Below are 19144 nucleotides of genomic sequence, written 5' to 3' on the forward strand. Positions count from 1 at the left end.
ATCCGGCAGCCCATTGATTCCTCAACAACGCTATGTGGCCAGTGTTGTTATTAGATCCGTTTTACAGCTGGGCAAGATGAGACCCAGGGAGGTGAAGAAAGCGGCTCAGGTTCCCACAGCTGACTGGTAGAGCCGTCCATCACCGCGTCCCCTGCTAGAGGAGACCACTGACGTGGGCGGATCCGGGAGTTGGCTATCGGGGTCCAGCTCTCTCCTCCAGACAGTATTTGACTGACACAGTTCCCTGAACTGTGGACCTTGTCTGTTTTGTTTCCCGCTGTATCTCTAGAGCTTTATCAGGGCCTGGCCTGATACATGCGCACATTTTATATGATAACAGAGAAGGTGCCTTCCAAGAGCACCTGGGTCCCCTCCATCCGGAGAGTGGCCCACATTCCGCTGGCCAGCCTCGGATGGGAACCCTTTCTGCCTCCAGCCCCTGCCAGCTGGTCAGCTCTGGCCAGGGGGTTCAGATGTTTCTCCTGCATGGTCCTGTCCTGACTGTGACCACGCTCGGACGAAGGACAGGGTCACATGGGGGCAGATGCCCTGTTCTCCAGGCTGAGCCCTGTATCTCTCTGCACGTCCTTGTCCTGCGGTGCTCATGGTGGCCTGGAGATTGACAGCTCAGCCTGGAAGGCCGTGTGCAGTGGTGTGCATGCGTGCATGTGAACGTGTGTGCACCTGTGCAGCTGTGAGCAGCCTCAGGCCCCTAGACACTGTTCCCAGATGACGAGGCACTGGGGGACAGGCAGTGCGGTGCAGCCGATGACTGCATGGGCTCCAGCCCCCATCCCAGACAGCACCACGGACGTCTCGGCGCGTCTCTTTCCCCACCTATCAAATCGGGATGAAATAGTACTGATCTGAGCGTTCCGTGAGATAATACCCTGAAAGGGCTCAGCTCAATGCCTGGCCCATACCTCTTGTAAGTGCCAGCTGCTACCATTGGCGGCTAAGTCTGGCTTTGCTTTTTGCTCCTATGTGGTCCAGAAAGTGGCCACATTCAGCTAAAATAATAGTGTGTGGCTGCTTACAGAGCACCTGCTAAGGACTGTGGGTCTGTGAGTCACAGGTCTGTGGCAGCAGGCAGAAGCAAACTGAACTCCGTGGGCTGACCGCATTCCCCCAGTGTCCGCCTGCGCAGTGGTCGTGGACAGTGATCCCACCTGTCAGCGGGTTCCGGGAACTCGGGCAATTCTCTAGGGCCCCTTCCCCAGACAAGGGGACAGCCCAGGTGCGTCCTGTGGGCCCCTAGCTCTGTGCCCAACGGCCAGATCTGACATGCTGTCCTCTCCTTTCCAGGACTGGTCCTGCTGGCTCATCGTGGCCTCTCTGGTGGGCGCCTTCGGCTCCTCCTTCCTCTATGGGTACAACCTGTCGGTGGTGAACGCCCCAACTCTGGTGAGTGCCCCGCGGTTGCGGGATGCGCCCGGCAGAGGGCGCTGCGGCCACGCGGAAAACTTCGGGAGTGTTCCCAGGCTGGTTCTGTGCCAGCCCTTTGCGGGACACTGGGACCTAGGAGAGGGAGAGAGAGGAGTGAGACCAGCCTCTGCCCTCAAGGGGAGGAGTTAGGGGAGGATGGGAGGTACAGAAACAGACAATGGTGACAATGTGGAGGGTTCAGTTCCCTGCCTTGGAGGGTCCTGGGAGAGTGCAAGGCAAGGACAGGGGTCTCCGGAGTTCCCAGGGGCCAGTGCTTGAGGATCTTATCCTCGGCACAGAGCCACGGAGAGACCTTATGCACAAACATTTTCTTGATCTGTTCTTTTTGGGTTTATGGCTTTACATTACCGCTAGTGGTCATTCGGGTGTCTGTTTTGTCTGGCTTTTGTTTCCGTCTGGAATCAAGTCGTTAGGTTATATCAATCAAGAAGAGTCTGTAAAGCAACCAAAGGTGTTTATCTGGGGTCGTAGGACTTGCAGCATGGGAGACAGAGAGGGCGGAAATGGACCTTGTGTTCAGAATTGCAGGTGGAGTGGGCAGGCTTCTAAAGGCAGAACCCACAAGGTTACCAAACTTCTTCTGAAGGAATGATGATCGGTGCTGAGGGAGTTATACTGAGCACTGGATGCAGGATTGACTAGGTAGCTAACAGGTGTTACATTGTCTCTATTTCAGTCCTCAGTAGAGGAGGCCTTCCAAGAGCTGGCCACGTTGTAATTGCCACAAGCCAAGAGTTCATGGTGTTCCCAGAATTGAAACAGGAGCCCCTGCATGGGTCCTGCTTCCTCAGTGTCCTCCCATCCCCCTTCTGAGTGAGGGTCTTAGCAATACTTACTTCACTTTTGGAGTTTCCTTTTATAGGTGCAATCCCCAGGCCCTCCTAACACCTCCCTGCTGGTTTGCAGGTTCAGATTTGGTTCCGCCTACCTAGGCTCTTAGGTAGCTCTCCATGCCAGGGGGTGCTGGCTTCTGCTTGTCATACCTGCACCTTCGTCCACCTTACCCTGCAATGGCGAGGTAGATCAAGGCTACCTGGAGGCTTTCTGGAGGAAGTGATGCCTCAGCTTCACCTTAAAGGTAAAACAAAGTCATGGAGGCTTGCCATTTGTGACATGTTTGCAAGAATGCAGGCGTGATGCAGTTGGAACGCAGAATGCCTTTTGGGGAGCACAGGGCAGGAGCTAAAGGGGCAAATGGAAGCCAGGCTGTGGACCTTTCTGAAGGCTTTTCGGGCCTCGTTTGGAGCCCAGCATCCCCATGTGCAAACCACAAGGGAGGCTGGACCAGGGGGTCCCAAAAAGTTCCCAGGAGCTCTGAACTTGGCAGAATTGCCTTTTAAAAATTCAGATGTCCTTCGACAGTCCTTCAGAGGTCTTTTATAGCTGGTTTGTCCAAATTAGGAGACAAAAAAAAAAAAATCAGTGCTATATTCGTGACAGAAATATGGAAAAATAATGACAACCGTAAAATCCAGATGTAGGTGTTTCTGTTCTATTCCCTTACTTTCCTGTGCATTTGGAAAGTTTTACAGCAGAATGTCCAAAATAAGTACATCATTACATCTTTGCAAATGCATCTATATATGTGAAAGGAGAGGGAAGTTTCTAAATCTTGCTCCTGAGCCCTGTTCTGTTCAATGTTGTCACCAGTTATTTAGACAATAATCTGGAAAGGATGTCTACACATTTCTCGGTTGATGTGCTGAGAGGAATAATGACTGTATTTGAAAATGCAGTGTGTCAGAATCGAGTGCCAGGACAGCTCTAGTTTTTGTTGAGTTTGTTTCGTTTTGTTTGAAACCCTTCTACGTTTTGGGACTCTGTGTAAGTTCATTTGGAAAATGGGCTCTGATGCTAAGACCCATTTGAAAGCCAGGGACCTAGATGGCCTCCCCAAACTCTTACTGAAGCCAGTGGCTTTGATTTCGTCGTTGTGACCTTGTCCTGACACAAGGATCTGATTTGTCCATATTTGCCTATAAAAGAATATTGGAGGGGCGCCTGGGTGGCTCAGTCGGTTAAGCATCTGACTCTTGATTTCGGCTCAGATCACAATCTCCCAGTATGTGGGTTCAAGACCCACTCCAGGCTCTGTGCTGTGTGGAGCCTGCTTGGGATTTTCTGTCTGTCTCTCTCTCTTTCTCTCTCTCCCTCTCTGCCCCACCCCGGCTCGCTCTCTCTTCTGTCTCTCAAAATAAATAAATAAACATTAAAACAAGAAGATTGGAAATTTACACTCTTGCCTCATCTTGACAGTTCAGCAGAAACTCCAGCAGAGGGTGGAGAACCTTTGCACTCATGGTTTGTGGACCAAAAAGCCATGTGAAACTAGAACCCTGAATGAAATGATGTGGATGGAAAAACAGAAGTTCAAGCCATGACTGTGGGAACAGGAGGAAGGAGCAATTCGGTCATTTAAAACTTGTTTTCGATTAAGAAACTATTTTTTTAGATCAGTTTGAAAGCAGTTCACAGCAAAATTGTGCGGGAAGTACAGGGAACCACTCCCCCCTCCGTATCCCTCACTCCCAAAAGCTTCCCCCGCTATCAGTTTCCTCCAGGTCCTTTCATGGCTCGAAAGCTCCTTTGTTCTTTACAGCTGAATAATATTCAATACATTAATGCATTGTATTAATACAGTGTAATAACACCTTGTCTGCATGTACCGGTTTATTGAGCCACTCACCTGCTGAAGGACATCTTGACTGCATCTAAGTTTTGGCAACTATGAACAAAGTTGCTGTAAACATCCATGTGCGGGTTTTTGTGTAGACATAAGTTCTCAGTTCATTTGTGTAAATACCAAGAAGCACCATTGCTGAATCAAAGAGGGAGAGTACATTTAGTTTTGCAATAAACAGACAAAACATCGTCCTGAGTGGCTGTCCTGTTTTTCATTCCCAGAAGCAATGAGCAAAATTTCCTATTGCCTCCCATTCTCACCAGCATTTGATGTTGTTAGTATTTTGGATTTGGGATGTTCTATAGGTGAGTACTGGTATCTCGTTTCCATTGCAATTCCCTAATGACATATGATGTTGGATACCTTTTCATATGTTTTTGGGAAAGATAGAAACATCTTTTCAAATGTTCACTTGCCGTCAATAAATCTTCTTTGGTGAGGTTTCTGTTCACATCTTTTGCCCATCCTTTAATCAGATCGTTTGTGTTGTTTTGTTTGAGTTTTAAGAGTTCTTCGTATATTTTTAGATTACAGATCTTTATCAGATGTATCTTTGCAAATATTTTCTCCAGGTCTGTGGCATATCTTCTCATTCTCTTGACATTGCCTTTCCCAGAGCAGAAGTTTTTAATTTAATTGAAGCCCAGATTATCAATGATTTCTTTCACAGATCGTGTCTTCGGTATTATATCTAAAGAGTCATCACCATAGGGCACCTGGTTGGCTCAGTTGGTTAAGTGCTGACTGTGGTTCAAGTCATGATCTCACGGTTCATGGGTTTGAGCCCTGCATCAGGCCCTGTGCTGACAGCTCATAGCCTGGAGACTGCTTTGGATTCTGTGTCTTTCTGCCCCTCCCTTGCTCATGCTTTCTTTCTCTCAAAAATAAATAAACATTAAAAAAAAAAGTCACCACACCCAAGGTCATCGAGATTTTCTCCTGTTTTTTTTTTTTAGGAATTTTATAGTTTTGTGTTTTACATTTATGTCTGTGAACCAATTTGAGTTAATTTTTGTGAAAGGTACAAAGTCTGTGTCTAGATTTTTTTTTCTGATATGTGCATATCTATTGTTCCAGTACCATTTGTTGAAAAGACCATCTTTGCTCTATAGTATTGCCTTGGCTCTTTTGCAAAGATCAGTTCACTGTATTAATGTGGGTCTGTTTCTGGGTTCTCTGTTCTATTCTATTGATCTATTTGTCTGTTTTTTCACAAATACCATGCTGTCTTGATTATTGTAGCTTTATCGTAAGTCAAAGTGAGATAGTGTCAGTCCTCCAACTGTGTTCTCCTTCAGTGTTAGGAGTTGATTATTCTGGGTCTTTTGTTTCCCCATATAAACTTTAGAAATTAGTTTGTAGATTTCCACAAAATAACTTGCTGAGATTTTGATTGGGATGGTATTGCATCTATAGATGAAGTCAGGAAGAATGAACATCTTGACAATATTGAGTCTCCCTATCCATGAACATGGGATATCTCCCCATTTAATTAGTTCCTATTTGATATCTTTCATCAGAGTCTTTATTTTTGATATAGATGTTACATAACTTGTGAGATTTATACCTAAGTATTTCATTTTCTTTAATACTAATGTAAATGGTAATATTTTAAATTTAAAATGGCATTTTTTTTTCATTGCTGGTATATAGGAAAGCAATTGGCTTTCATATATTAATCTTGTTATCTTGCAACTGTGCTATCATCAATCACTTCTTAGTTCCAGATTTTTTTTGGTCAATTTTTTCAAATTTTCTACACAGATGACCATGTCATCTGTGAAATAGACAGTTTTATTTCTTCTTTTTCAATATGTGTATCTTTTATTTCCTCTTGTTGTCTTATTGCATTAGCTAGGACTTCCAGTATGATGCTTACTTTGGATTTAATCTGCTTTTCTTTTTCTAGTCTCCTATAATGGAAACTTATTGATTTTAAATCTCCCATCTTTTCTAATATATTCATTCAATGCTATAAATTTTCTCCTAAGCACTGCTTTTGATGCAACCCACAAATTTTGATGAGTTGTATTTTCATTTTCATTTAGATCAAGTTATTTTAAAGTTTCTCTTGAGATTTCTTCTTTGATCCATGTGTTATTAAGAAGGGTGTTGTGCAATCTTCAAGTGTTTGGGAGATTTTCCAGCATATTCTGTTATTGATTTCTAGTTTAATACCATTATGGTCTGAGACCAGACACTGTATGATTAGATTCTCTTAAATTTGATAAGGTGTGTTTTATGGCCCAGAATGTGGTCTATCTTGCTGAATGTCCATGTGAGCCTGAGAAGAGTGTATATTCTACTGTTGGATGAAATAGTCTGTAGACGTCCACTGTATCCAGTTGGTTGATGGTGTTGTTGAGTTCAGCTATGTCCTCACTGAATTTTGGCCTGTTGTGTCTGTCCATTTCTGACAGAGGGGTGTTTCAGTCTCTGAATTTAATAGTGGGTCATCTATTTTTCCTTACAGTTCTGCCAGCATTTGCCTTATGTATTCTCATGCTCTGTTGTTAGGCACATACACATTAAGGCTTGTTATATTTTCTTGCAGTATTGGTCCCTTTAACCGTATGTAACGCCCCCTTTTTTCCCTGTTAACTCTTCTTGCCAAAGTATCCCTTGTCTGAAATTAATATCGTTTTTACTGCTTTCCTTTGATTCATGTCAGCATGGTATATCTTTGTCCATCCCTGTACTTAAAAAAAATTTTTTTTCATGTTTATTTATTTTTGAAGGAGAGAGAGACAGAGCGTGAGGGGGGAGGGGCAGAGAGAGAGGGAGACACAGAATCTGAAGCAGGCTCCAGGCTCTGAGCTGTCAGCACAGAGCCTGATGCGGGGCTCAAACCCGTAAACCATGAGATCATGACCTGAGCCAAAGTCAAAGGCTTAACCGACTGAGCCACCCAGGCACCCCGATCCCTGTACTTTTTAAAATCTATATGTGTCTTTATATTTTTGTAAAAAAAACTTTATTTATTTTTGACAGAGAGAGAGAGAGAGAGTAGGGGAGGGGCAGAGAGAGAGGGAGAGAAAGGATCCCAAGCAGGTTCTGTGCAGAGCCTCATGTGGGGCTCAATCTCACAAAATGTAAGATCACGACCTGAGCCAAAATCAAGAGTCAGATGGTAACCGGCTGGGTCACCCAGGTGCCCCATGTGTCTTTATATTTTAAGTGGGTTTCTTATAGACAAAATATAGCAATAAACAGACAGTTTGTTCTCTTGACCCAGTCTGACAATCTGTCTTTTAATTGCCATATTTTATACCATTGACATTTAAGGTGATTACTGATACAGTTCAATTAATATCTACACTGTATCTGTTCCTTTTTCTATTTGTCACCCTTGTTATTTGTCCCTATTTTTGTTCTTTGTCCCATACTTCTGCCTTTTGTGGTTTTAACTGAGCATTTTGTATGATTCCATTTTCTCTCTTTTCCTAGCATATCAATCCCCCCTCCTTTTTTTTAACTTTCTTTAGTGGTTGCTCAAGAGTTTATAATATGCATTTTCAACTAATCCAAGTCTACTTACAAATAATACTACTTTACTTCACTGGTAATGTTAGTTCTTTATAATAAAATATTTCTAATTCCTCCCTCCCACTCACTTAGACATAAGCATATTATATAGATAATCGAATACATTACTATCATTATTATTTTGAACAAAATTAATTGTGAGATTTATACCTCAGTATTTCACGAATATTCTGAACAAAATAATAACCTATTGATTATTAATAGATAATAATCAATAGATAATATTAACAGATAATAATCTGTTAGATTAATTAAGAACAAGAAAAAAAGTTTTCATTTTTACCTTTACTTATTCATTCTCCTGTGTTCTTCTTTTTATGGAAGGCTGAGTTTCTGACCTATATTAGGTTCCTTCGAAGAATTTCTTTTAACATTTCTTGCAAGGCAGATCTGCCAGAGACCAGCTCCAGCAGGTCCAGGGGTTCCCAAAGGAAGGACAGCGTCAGTGAAAATAAAACAAAACTAAAATAAAAAACTAAAACTAAAATAAAATGGACACAGACAACAGCAGTGTGTTGAACTGGCCGATTTATTGTAGCAAACGTGGCATCATATTTGCTAGTGATTTCCTTGTAACATACGTCATCTATGTTTTTCTTTTTTTTTTTTTTTTTTTTTAAATTTTTTTTTTCAACGTTTATTTATTTTTGGGACAGAGAGAGACAGAGCATGAACGGGGGAGGGGCAGAGAGAGAGGGAGACACAGAATCGGAAACAGGCTCCAGGCTCCGAGCCATCAGCCCAGAGCCCGACGCGGGGCTCGAACTCACGGACCGCGAGATCGTGACCTGGCTGAAGTCGGACGCTTAACCGACTGCGCCACCCAGGCGCCCCTATGTTTTTCTAACATTACCTAATTTTGAAAATGTTCCTATGTATAGACAACCTTTAAGAAATAACATGATGATTTTCCCCTAACTTTCCCGCATACCCTTTGTAATATCACAGATTAATCTCTTACATTATTCCGTTATGCATCTGCGTTTATCTATAATCTACAAAGCATTTGCTTTGCTGTTCTCGTGAAAGGCCCTCCATTTCTCAACACCTCAAGTGGAACAGTTACAGGGGCATGACCTCCTAACCACATGAGGCCAGAAGAACAATGTGTTTGCCTCGGTCCGAGGTGCCAGAAAGGGGCTGAAAAAGCCTTAGAAACCCATGCCCCATACATTCTCAGAGAGACAATGCACCTAGAAACTAATGAACCATTCTGTACCTTAACCAACTAGGTTCAGTCATCATCTGGAATGCCTCCGGGGGGCCAGGTGGGCCTAGGGGTTGAAGTCACCTGTGCCCAGAGATACACTCCTTAGTTGCTGGAGTGGGGCTTTCAGATCCATATGTCTCTTCTTTGCAGGCCCTCTTTGCTGGCAAAGGGATGAGGCTATCCTTCCTGTCAGTAGAGGAGTCTCCATAGGGGATGGCAAGGGCTAAACGTAAGGCCACGCAATTTCTTGTGGAACCTTATTTTTTTCCCCTAATGGTTCTTTTCCCAGGGGGGCTGCCGAGGGCAATTCCCCAACAGACAACACCCCAGGTAGTTTTTAGGCCAAATTACCTAGAAGCGGGAGTACAAGAAGCTTCCCTGTCGGCGGGCCGCCCTGCGGTCACCCATCCGTCCACAGCCCCGGCCCTGCCACTCAGGCCGGGTAGCTCGGCTTCCAGCACAGATCTACTGACAACAAATTCACTCAATGTTTGTCTGAAAAAAGTCTTTACTTTTCATTCATAGTTTGGAAAAATTTTTTAATGTTTATTTATTTTAGAGAGAGAGAGAAAGAGAATGTGAGCAGGGGAAGGACAGAGAGAGAGGGAGACACAGAATCCGGAATAGGCTCCAGGCTCTGAGCTGTCAGCACAGAGCCCGACGCGGGGCTCGAACCCACGGACCGCGAGATCGTGACCTGCACCAAAGTCGGAGGCTTAACTGACTGAGCCACCCAGGCACCCTTACCTTTCATTCACTCTTGAAGGATAATTTTGCAGGGTATGGAATTCTAGGTTGGTGGGTTTTTTTCTCTCTCAATATTTTGAGTATTTCGCTTCATTCTCTTCTGGCATGGTTTCTGAGGAGAATTTGGGTGTAAATTTTATCTTTCCTCCTCTGTAAGATTGTTTTCATCTGGCTTCTTTCAAGAGATTTTTTTTAATCTTTGATTTTCTGAAGTTTGAATATGATATGCCTAGGTGTAGTGTTTTTTTGTTTGTTTGTTTGTTTGTTTTAGAATTGATACGTTCTGGTGTTTTCTGAGCTTTCTGGATCTGCAGTTTAGTATCTGATGCGAATTTGAGGAAATTCTCAGTCATTATTGCCTCAAATATTTCCTTTGTTCCTACCTCTGTCTTTTCTCCTTCCAGGTGTTCCCACTGCATGTATATTACAGATTTTGTAGTTTTTCCCACAGTTCTTGGATACTCTGTTCTGTTTTTTTCTCTATACTTAAGTCTCTTTTCCTCTATATTAAATCTCTTATGGTGTGCCTCTCTCTGTTTTTATTTTATTTTTCCTTCCCTTCTCCTATGTTCATCTGTTTGACTCTTCAATTCCACGTGAGTGAAACCACATGATATTTGTCTTTCTCTGACTTATTTTGCTTAGCATAATACACTCTAGTTCCATCAACGTTGTTGCAAATGGCAAGATTTCATTCTTTTTCATCACTGAGTAGTATTCCATTCTATGTATGTACCAAATCTTCTTTATCCATTCATCAGTCAATGGACATTTGGGCTCTTTCCATAATTTGGCTGCTATAAACACTGGGGTGCATGTGTCCCTTCGAATCAGCATTTTTGTATCCTTTGGATAAATATCTAATAGTGCGATTGCTGGGTCATAGGATAATTCTATTTTTAAGTTTTTGAGGAACCTCCATACTATTTCCTGGAGTGGCTGCACCAGCGTGCATTCCCACAAACATAGCATCCTTGCCAACGTCTGTTGTTTCTGGAGTTGTTAATTTTGGGCATTCTGACAGGTGTGAGGTGATATCTCATCATGGTTTTGATTTGTATGTCTCTGATGATGAGTGGCATTGAGCATCTTTTCATGCATCTATTGGCCATCTGGGTTTCTTTCTTCTTTGGAAAAGTGTTCATGTTTTTTTGCCCATTTCTTCACTGGATAATTTGTTTTTAGGGTGTTGAGTTTCATAAGTTCTTTCTAGATCTTGGATACTAACCCTTTATCTGATGTGTCATTTGCAAATATCTTCTCCCATTCTGTCAGTTGCCTTTTAGTTTTGTTAATTGTTTCCTTCACTGTGCAGAAGCTTTTAATCTTGATGAGGTCCCAATAGTTCATTTTTGCTTTTGTTTCCCTTGCCTCTGGAGACATGTCTGGTAAGAAGGTTGCTGCGGCCAAGGTCAAAGAGGTTTTTGCCTGTTTTCTCCTCTTGGATTTTGATGGTTTCCTGTCTTACATTTAGGTCTTTCATCCATTTTGAGTTTATTTTTGTGTATACTAACCCCATTTAATAGATGAGGAAACTGAGGCCAGGGAGGTTAATGTATCCTAGTTCCTGGGGTGGGGTGGGCGGCCCTTTAACCTCCACTCCCTAACTTCCCGTTGGTTTCCCATCTGACTACTTATGCCCCATTTGGAAGAGAACATCCACATGCCTTGTGCATCCATGATAGGTCCTTGGCCAACTGTGGACAATGGGATCTGAGCAGAAGTGAATATAAGCCACTTGAGGCTTAGCCTTGAAGTGAGGAATCCAGAAGTTTCCTCAGTTTTTTCTTCTCCCAGGTAGCATAGGTACTAGACGGCAGAGAATGGTCTGGCAGGCACTAGGCATGAGCTAGCATGAGGTAGAAAGAAGTCTTTACTATCCTTAGCCACTGAAGCTTCAGAGTTTCTGTGCTGTGGTGGTGCATTGATCACCATCATACCCCAACATCTACCGTTCAAGGAAGTCCAGCCTGGCCCACCGCAGGGTCTTCTAACTGGTTTTCCTATTTCCACTGTGGCTTCTACAATTTATTCTCAGCCCCAAAGCCCAAGGGATCCTTTAAAAATTGAGGCAGATCATACTGTGCTTCAGCTTCAGACCTTCCACAGCCACCCAACACACCTAGAAGTCAACCCTGATTGCTGTGGCCTATGCCCGGGGTCTGGTGCCTAGTGACCACTCTGCTCTTATTTCTGGCATGTTCCCCTCACTGCCTCTTCTCATCCCCATGACCCCCTCCCCACCTGCTGATCCTCAAACACACATGCACTTGGTACCCCAGGACCTTTGCACTTGCTGTCCCCTTTAGTGGAATGCTCTTTCCCAGATATTCCTATGCTGTCTCCTTTGATTACTTCTGGCCTCTGTTGAAACGTCCTCTTCTCAGAGATTTCTTCTCAACCAGCCCATCCATAACAGCATCTCTCCATTACTCTCTAGCCCCTGCCTTAACTTATCTCTCTTTGTAGTATTTCACCAACCTGAGGTGTTATATATTTATTTGCTTCGTGTCTACTCTTCCTTTTACTTTAGAGTCTAAGCCCCTTGTAGACATAGTGTTCACAATTGTCTTGCTTTTGTAATGCCAGCACCTAGAAAAGGGTGTGGCACACAATAAACCTTTGTAATGAATGTTTGATGTGTAATGAGTACATGTATACATTTAAGATTTTTTTAAAAAGTTCTTTATGTGCAAATGCACTTCCAAGGCAAGTCTGCTAGACCTCCTCACCCTCAAGCAAATTCCCATCTGCCCTATGTAAAAATTCTAGTTCTACCGCATTCACACATCTATCTATCCATCCATCCATCTACCTAATTCTCTTTACGCATCTGTCTACCTGTCTCCCATCTATCTTACCTCTCTTCCACTTATCTATCTACCTACCTACCTACCTACCTATCTCCTATGTACCTACCAACTGCTTACCTATATCATCTACATACCTACCTCTCTAAAGCATTCTGATGCCTTTGTAAAAGCTATGCAGAATCCAAGGCTAATTTACATACCAATCACATGTAACATGATGCCTGAAATTTTTAAGCAGTCATGCATGCTGCTGGCTCGAGATGCCAATCTGAAACCTGGCAAATGGCCTCAGATTTGTGCCATTCTAAGCCTTGACCTTTAGTAGGAGAATGCTGCTTGCCTGCGATCTGCTTCATGAGTGCAGCTACAATGGTCCATGGTGGCCGGAATTGTGGTGGGAGATTTCCCCGTATTGCCCAAGGGCCTGCAATGTTTGGCTCCCACCTGAGAACCCACTGAGGGTTGCATGGAAGTATCAGAGGCAGGATGGGGATTTCTGGGTTCCTGGGGTTCTTATCTGGGAAGGCACCCACCTTTCTGGGCAGACAGGGCTGATGCGTCGGGTGAGCTGATGTATCGGCCCAGAGCATGAGTCAGAACTCCTCTTGCTCATGGGTGTTGTTCGGATAGCCTACAGGAAGATTCTGGAAGCAGTATTCTAAAGAAATGCAAGGTTTGAGCCTCAGTGGACAATACCGAGCCTGGGCTCCAGTCCCAAGGGGCCCCACGAAACTGAGGATGGCACCAATGGGGATGGGGCCCAGGTGTGGCTCCACTGGAGGAGCATCTGGTGACAAGGGATGGGTCAGCAGGATGCGCCCACAGGCACGTGCAAGGGGCTGGAGAGAGTGGACGGCCTTGAGCAGGATGACCACTGGGGCGGACATTAAGGAGAGTCACTGAGAAGAGCCAACGTTGAGCAAGTGAGCGTGTTGGGTGGGTACCATGAGTGACAACGGAAACTAGAAAGCAGACAGGGGTTGGGGCGCCCGGGTAGCTCAGTTGGTGAAGTGTCCGACTCTTGATTTGGGCTCAGGTCGTGATGTCACGGTTTGAAAGTTTGAGGCCCATATTGGGCTCTGTGCTGACCTAGCCAGGGGATGGGGATTCTCAAAAGAAGAGACACATCGGGTGAGGTCTGGGGCTTTGACACACTAAGCTTCCGGTGTTCTCTCTACGGAGTCCAGACGCATTACCCTCCCAGTACATGGGTGTGTAACAACATGCACAGAGTACTGCCCACCAGGCATGCTCACCCAAGCCTCTGTGTCCAGAGTTATTACTGGGGTTTCATTACAGAGGCATGATTGAGTCAATTCCCAGGCCCCTTCCCTTCTTGGAGGCGGGGCTGATACCACCTGGCATGACGCCCCACCCCTCTCATCACTTGGTTGGCCAGCCTCTCACTCGAGTTATCTCATTTGCATAAATTATCAGGTGGGGGCTGAGAGGCCTGTCACGAATAACAAAGACAGTCTCATCACTCAGGACATCCCAAGGGTTTAGAGGCTATTTCCCGAGCATGGGGACAAAGGCCAGCCAGATTCTTAATTATCCAACGGCATATGTGGGATGTATGGCATACGAAGGTATGTTCTCAACATAAAAGTACTCAAAAACGTCTGTTAAATGAATTAGTGAACAAGAAATAATGAAAAAGAGAACTTGGGGCTCTCAGTTATTACCCCACTCTCACACCATGTCAGTTAGGACTCCCTTGAAGCAAAACCAGAATCCAACAAAAGTAACAGCGAATGGCTTGGCTTTTATACTGAATTAGTCACCGTTCCATTGATTTCTGAGTTGGCGATGTTTGGTCTTCTCTTGGGACGGGAGACAGAGTTTGCCCCCCTGGTGTCAGTACAGCAGCACCCCCTCCCCTTATCTGTGGTGTCAGTGGCCCTCAGTCAGCTGTCGTCTGCAACAGAGGACTCTTCTCCTGACCCATTGTCCAAGTCCGTAGTCGCCTCACGCTGCATCATAGCGACTCTGTCCTCACCCCACTTCGTGTCCCCACCCGGGCATTTTATCATCTCACATCCTCACAAGAAAAAGAAAGGTGAGTACAGTACCATAAGACATTAGGCGAGAGCGCGGGGCCACATTCACATGATGCTTATTCCCATGTATTGTTATAGTTGTTCTACTTCGTTACCGTTAATCGTTTACTGAGCCTAATTCATAAATTAAACTTCATCATAGGCATGTAGATATGGGAAAAAACATAGTATATGTAGGGTTCAGCATTATCTGAGGTTTCAGGCACCCAGGGGGGGCCCTGGAATGGATCCCCTGTGGATAGGGGGCGGGGGGGGGGACGGGGATTGGCTACTGTATTTAACCCCGGGGCTTCAGCAGAACGTTAATTTGACTCCCCACAAGTTCCCAGCAGAAATGGTACATTTCATCGTTTTCCTCTCCCGATCCTCCCCTGAGGGCAGGTAAACAAGCACTGGTAAAGGATAAAACCATCTCTCTCTACAAGAGCAGATCCGCCCCAGTTAGCTGCAGATGTTAGATGCTGCTCAAAGGAAAGATTCCAACGGACCAGCAGACAGAGAACCCAGAAGCGACTTCTGGTTCTTTTAATTAACCCCACCCCACGCTGCAGTTTTAGTGACTGCTCCGAGCGCCCCGGCACTCTTAGGGGAGCAGAGGCGCCTGGCGGGGCACCTCTGTGCAGCCCCGGGCCTGGTCTCAGGCAACCGGGTAGGGCACGGGGAGCGCGAATCCTGCCAAAGACATCAGTGCTGGACGGGCGGACAGGGAGGCGTAGCGGCTTGGCATCTTGGCAGGAGACAGCTGGCACTGAGGGAGAAACCAGCGCATCTTGTCATTGCAGAAGCAACTGGCAATTATTTTGATGAGACAGGTTATCTCTGGTTAATTTCAGCATGCACCAGGACTACCTTTGGTATTTAAATCCCCAAGTCTTTTCTTTCTGTTCTTTCTCTCTGTCTCTCTCTCGTTGGCCTCACTGTGTCTCAGTAGTTACATAAGCCAAACAGGTTTCTGTTAGCAAAAGCAAACAGCACACATTTAAATGTTAATAATTTAATAATAAAACGACCGCTATGAATCACCATCTGTAGTTCTCGTTTGGACAACGGCCCACGTAGCAGGCGCGGAGATAATAATCCCGCTGTACAAATAAAGGAGCCTGGAAGAGAAAGACTGAGGAGCTGGCCCAAGGCCGCTCAGCTCATGGGTGGTAGCCTGTCCCTGAAGAAGAGAGTCCCGACCTCAGCCCCACCCAGGGGCCATTTTTAAGGCTTTTTGCAAAAATCATCCATTTCTGCCGTTTTATATCCTGCTTTTTTTTTTTTTTTTTAGCTTATACTTATATTGGAAGCATTTTTCCATGTTCTTGAAAATGCCCCATCACCAGGATCTCTCATAGCTGTGTGCTGTGGCATCACGTGACTGTACTATCTTCCTAATGTGGGTCTCTTAGATTGTTTCCAGTTTTTCTCTAGGGCAGGACACTGCTACATTGTTTAAATTGGGGCTTGGGAGTCATTGTTTGGTTTGGCATCTGGCTTGGATTGAATCAAGGTCCAAGCAAGGGAGGTTGGTGTCTTGTGTGTTCTACACGGAGGGTGACCCCTGTGCCTGCTGTCCATCCTCTTGGGACCCCAGCTTACTGGAGCAGAGAAGCCTGCATCTTTGATTCAGAATTTTCCCATATCACAAAGTTGCTCTGGGAAAAACGCTTGTGGTGAACCTAATGGAGAAGGGAGCACAGCCCTATCAGGGCTCGGGGAAGCCCTGTGTACAGGGGTGGGTAGCTTATTTTCTGCAGCCAGGCAGGGGGAACAGAGGTGAGGTTAGGCCAGCGAGGCAGGCAGTTGGGAAAACTTGGGAGGGGGAGTGTCAGAGTTGGGTCTGCTGGTGTGAACAAACCGGACAAATCAAATGAGAAACATTGTTTCTGACCCATAGGAGAGAGGCACTGAGATTTACTGAGTGTCTGCTACGTGCTGGACATCATGTTAGGGTCTACACGCCTTCATTTAATCCTTCCAGTGGCCCCCTCTGCAGGCTAGGGTTTTTAGTCCTTTTCTGTAAATAAATTATTCCAGAACTGGTGCTCAAAACCATCACCCTGAACTTGGAATGGATCAGATGCCCTGTGAAAGCCCCCCATGCCTCAAGACTGATTTTTTAGGAGCCAGAAACAATTTGCACAGAAATGAAAACACTCATCATTTTTATTCCAGCCACCCGGGAGACCTACAGAAAGGAGTGGGAAGTGTTATTTCAGAGCAAATGACAGACATGTCAGTGTGAAGGCACACTGTCCGCCCCCCGCCCCCCTCCGGAAACACAGCCACGCAATCTCTCGAAAGAGTGCTGCAGCAGGAGAGAAGCTCAGGAGTAATTTTTGTTGAATAAGAAGGATATTTGCGAGTACACACACTCCACTGCTCTCGCCTGGGGCAGAGAGAAAGTGAAACTTTCTTTCTTCGTTTCCAATATAATTAAACTCAAAGTTTCCCCCCTCGCATTGCAAAAGTGGTTGGCAGGAGAACCCGGAAAGCTCTCAAGGTCTTACCTGCCTGGCTATTGCTTGCAGTCAATACATCTTCTTTCGTTAGGTTCAGCTTTCATTGTGGAAGCCGGCTGAGGGGGTAGAACATATTCACGCATCTGTATGTACAGAGGCCTCTTTCCCACCCCGTCGGGGAGCTGGACTCCTCCAGGAGAATCACACAGCAGGGAGAAAAACCCCACCACAAACATGCAGCCTAAACATCAAGCCAAGTCAGAAAGGGACCTGGGTGTTGTCCTTAGGGCTGGGAGGTGTCTCGGGTCCCCGGGACCACCCCAGGTCTGATGGTTCACTAGGACTCACAGGACTCAGAATGTCAGGACTCCCTACTCTCCACCCATGGCTGGGATTTACTCCAGTGAAGGGATTCGAAGCAAAATCATCAAAAGGAAAAGGCACACGGGGCAAAATCCAGAGGAAACCAGGAGCAAGCATCCAGGGTCCTCACCCGGTGAAATCACTTAATCCGCCAGCAATGAGTGTGACGACACAGGGGGCATGTTGTCCACCAGGGGACCTCATCAGAGCCTGAGTTCAGAGTTTTTATTAGGGACTGGTCGCAAAGGCACCCTCTGCTCGGCATGTACATGACTCCTGACTCCCAGAGACAAAGCAGGTGTTCGGCATAAGCCATCCTCTTCATACTGTAGACTTTGGGAGTCGCTTTCATCAGATCTGGGAGTGGTGGGAGCCCCCCTCCCAAAATCCACGTGCCCCAACACCAGCCTCGGGCCAAGCTTGCATGCAGGCCTCTCAGAGGAGGGAAGCCTCAAGCCAACTATGTTGACTTCTGCACGGGAGGCGTTACCTCTGTTAGATGACATCAGGTGGCCCTGCCGGGCTTGAGGAATTCTGTCCTTGAGTGGTCCTTCTTTCAAGGAGCCCGGTTTGGCAGTGGGCACTTTGTAAGGGACTTTCATACCGATTTACTCACGGTGCCAGCGTCTTCAGTGGCGTCAATTGTCTTTCCAAATCCCGGAAGAGTTTTGGGCGTGACCTGGGCATGAGCTGCTCAGCTATGCAGAGTGCTCTGGCCCATCCACGAAAGTGCTCTATTTATGTGCATTTTTATAGCACCCCTGAGAATATTTTTAGATGAATTCATGACAGGCTCCGTGTGAATCAGTAAGGAACATGAATATTGCAAAACAGGCGACAGGGTAATTTGCCTCCCATTGTCTGGCAATTTCCTGCCATCATTTGGAGGTGTTCTAGGCCTGTCTTCCTGGCTGGGAATTGCGTGCTTTCGATTTGTGGCCAGAAGCTTGGCCTCTGAGTTGTCGGCTGGGGAGTTAGTGGTGAGTTATTCATGGCTTCATAGGCCTGAGAAATAAACACATCTAGGCCCTTTATTTTACAGATCAGGAGTAATGTTATCCGCACCACCAGCGGCCACCCCAACTTCTGATTTTTATTGTGTGCTTCTTGCGGACGCTGCTCTGTGCTTTATTTTTGTTCTCATGTCAAATCCTCATAGTAACTCTTTTCCGGAGGGAAGGGACCTAGAGATGAGGAATCGAGGCACAGAGAGGTTAAGTAACTTATTCAAGATCGCCCAGCACACAGCTGAAGAAAGCGGACCCCAGGGCCCTTAACCACTTAGAAGCCTGCCCTCAGAGGCAAAGCCACGTGTGGGACATCACGGAGGACTCAGTGGTGGAAGCAAGTCTTGAACCTGAGACTCTTGGCTTACCTTTAACCGTGGCTCCCCAGTGCCCACATGATTATGCGTGGACTCCTCAGGCTGACAGTCAAGGCCAGTGATGACCACTCTCTGGGCCTTCGAGGATTCGCTTTCCCCTGTTGACAACTGTCCAACCCGAGCCCATCCCCACCTGCTCATGACGTGGTGAGCGTGGCATCGCCTTTCTCGGCTTCCTGCCATCACCGTACCTCCACTGTGTGTTATAACTGCGTGTTTACTCTACTCTTGTCTCTACTAGACTGCACGCTCCTTGAAGGCAGGGGGCTGTGGTACTTGTATCCAGAAGACAGGCTGGGAACCCGGGCCCTTGTTGGTAAGGAAGCAGGTGTGTAGAGCCCGAGAGAAAGACAAGCCTGGGCCCTTTGTAAGTGGACCCAGTGGAAGGTGAAATGTGGAATCCATGAATGAGATGGCCCAAATCAGGCCTAGAGATTAGCTAGCA

At 45.9% G+C, this 19144-nt stretch overlaps 1 protein-coding gene across 9 annotated transcripts in view; it reads left to right on the forward strand.

Annotated features, from left to right (window-relative positions):
- The window catches only part of SLC2A9 (solute carrier family 2 member 9), a 262594-nt gene that overhangs the window by 41148 nt on the left and 202302 nt on the right, over nt 1-19144 (forward strand). For all 9 annotated transcript variants that reach the window (XR_015250599.1, XR_015250598.1, XM_025921820.2 and 6 more), the window contains one exon: nt 1306-1404. Coding sequence is in view for 7 of the 9 variants with exons in the window: in XM_025921820.2 (XP_025777605.1) it covers nt 1306-1404 (99 nt within the window). In the remaining 2 variants the exon portion in view is untranslated. The remainder of the gene's footprint in view (nt 1-1305; nt 1405-19144) is intronic.

Source organism: Puma concolor, chromosome B1, assembly GCF_028749965.1.
Source record: "Puma concolor isolate L17-30 chromosome B1, mPumCon1.1.hap2, whole genome shotgun sequence".
Lineage (NCBI taxonomy): Eukaryota > Metazoa > Chordata > Mammalia > Carnivora > Felidae > Puma > Puma concolor.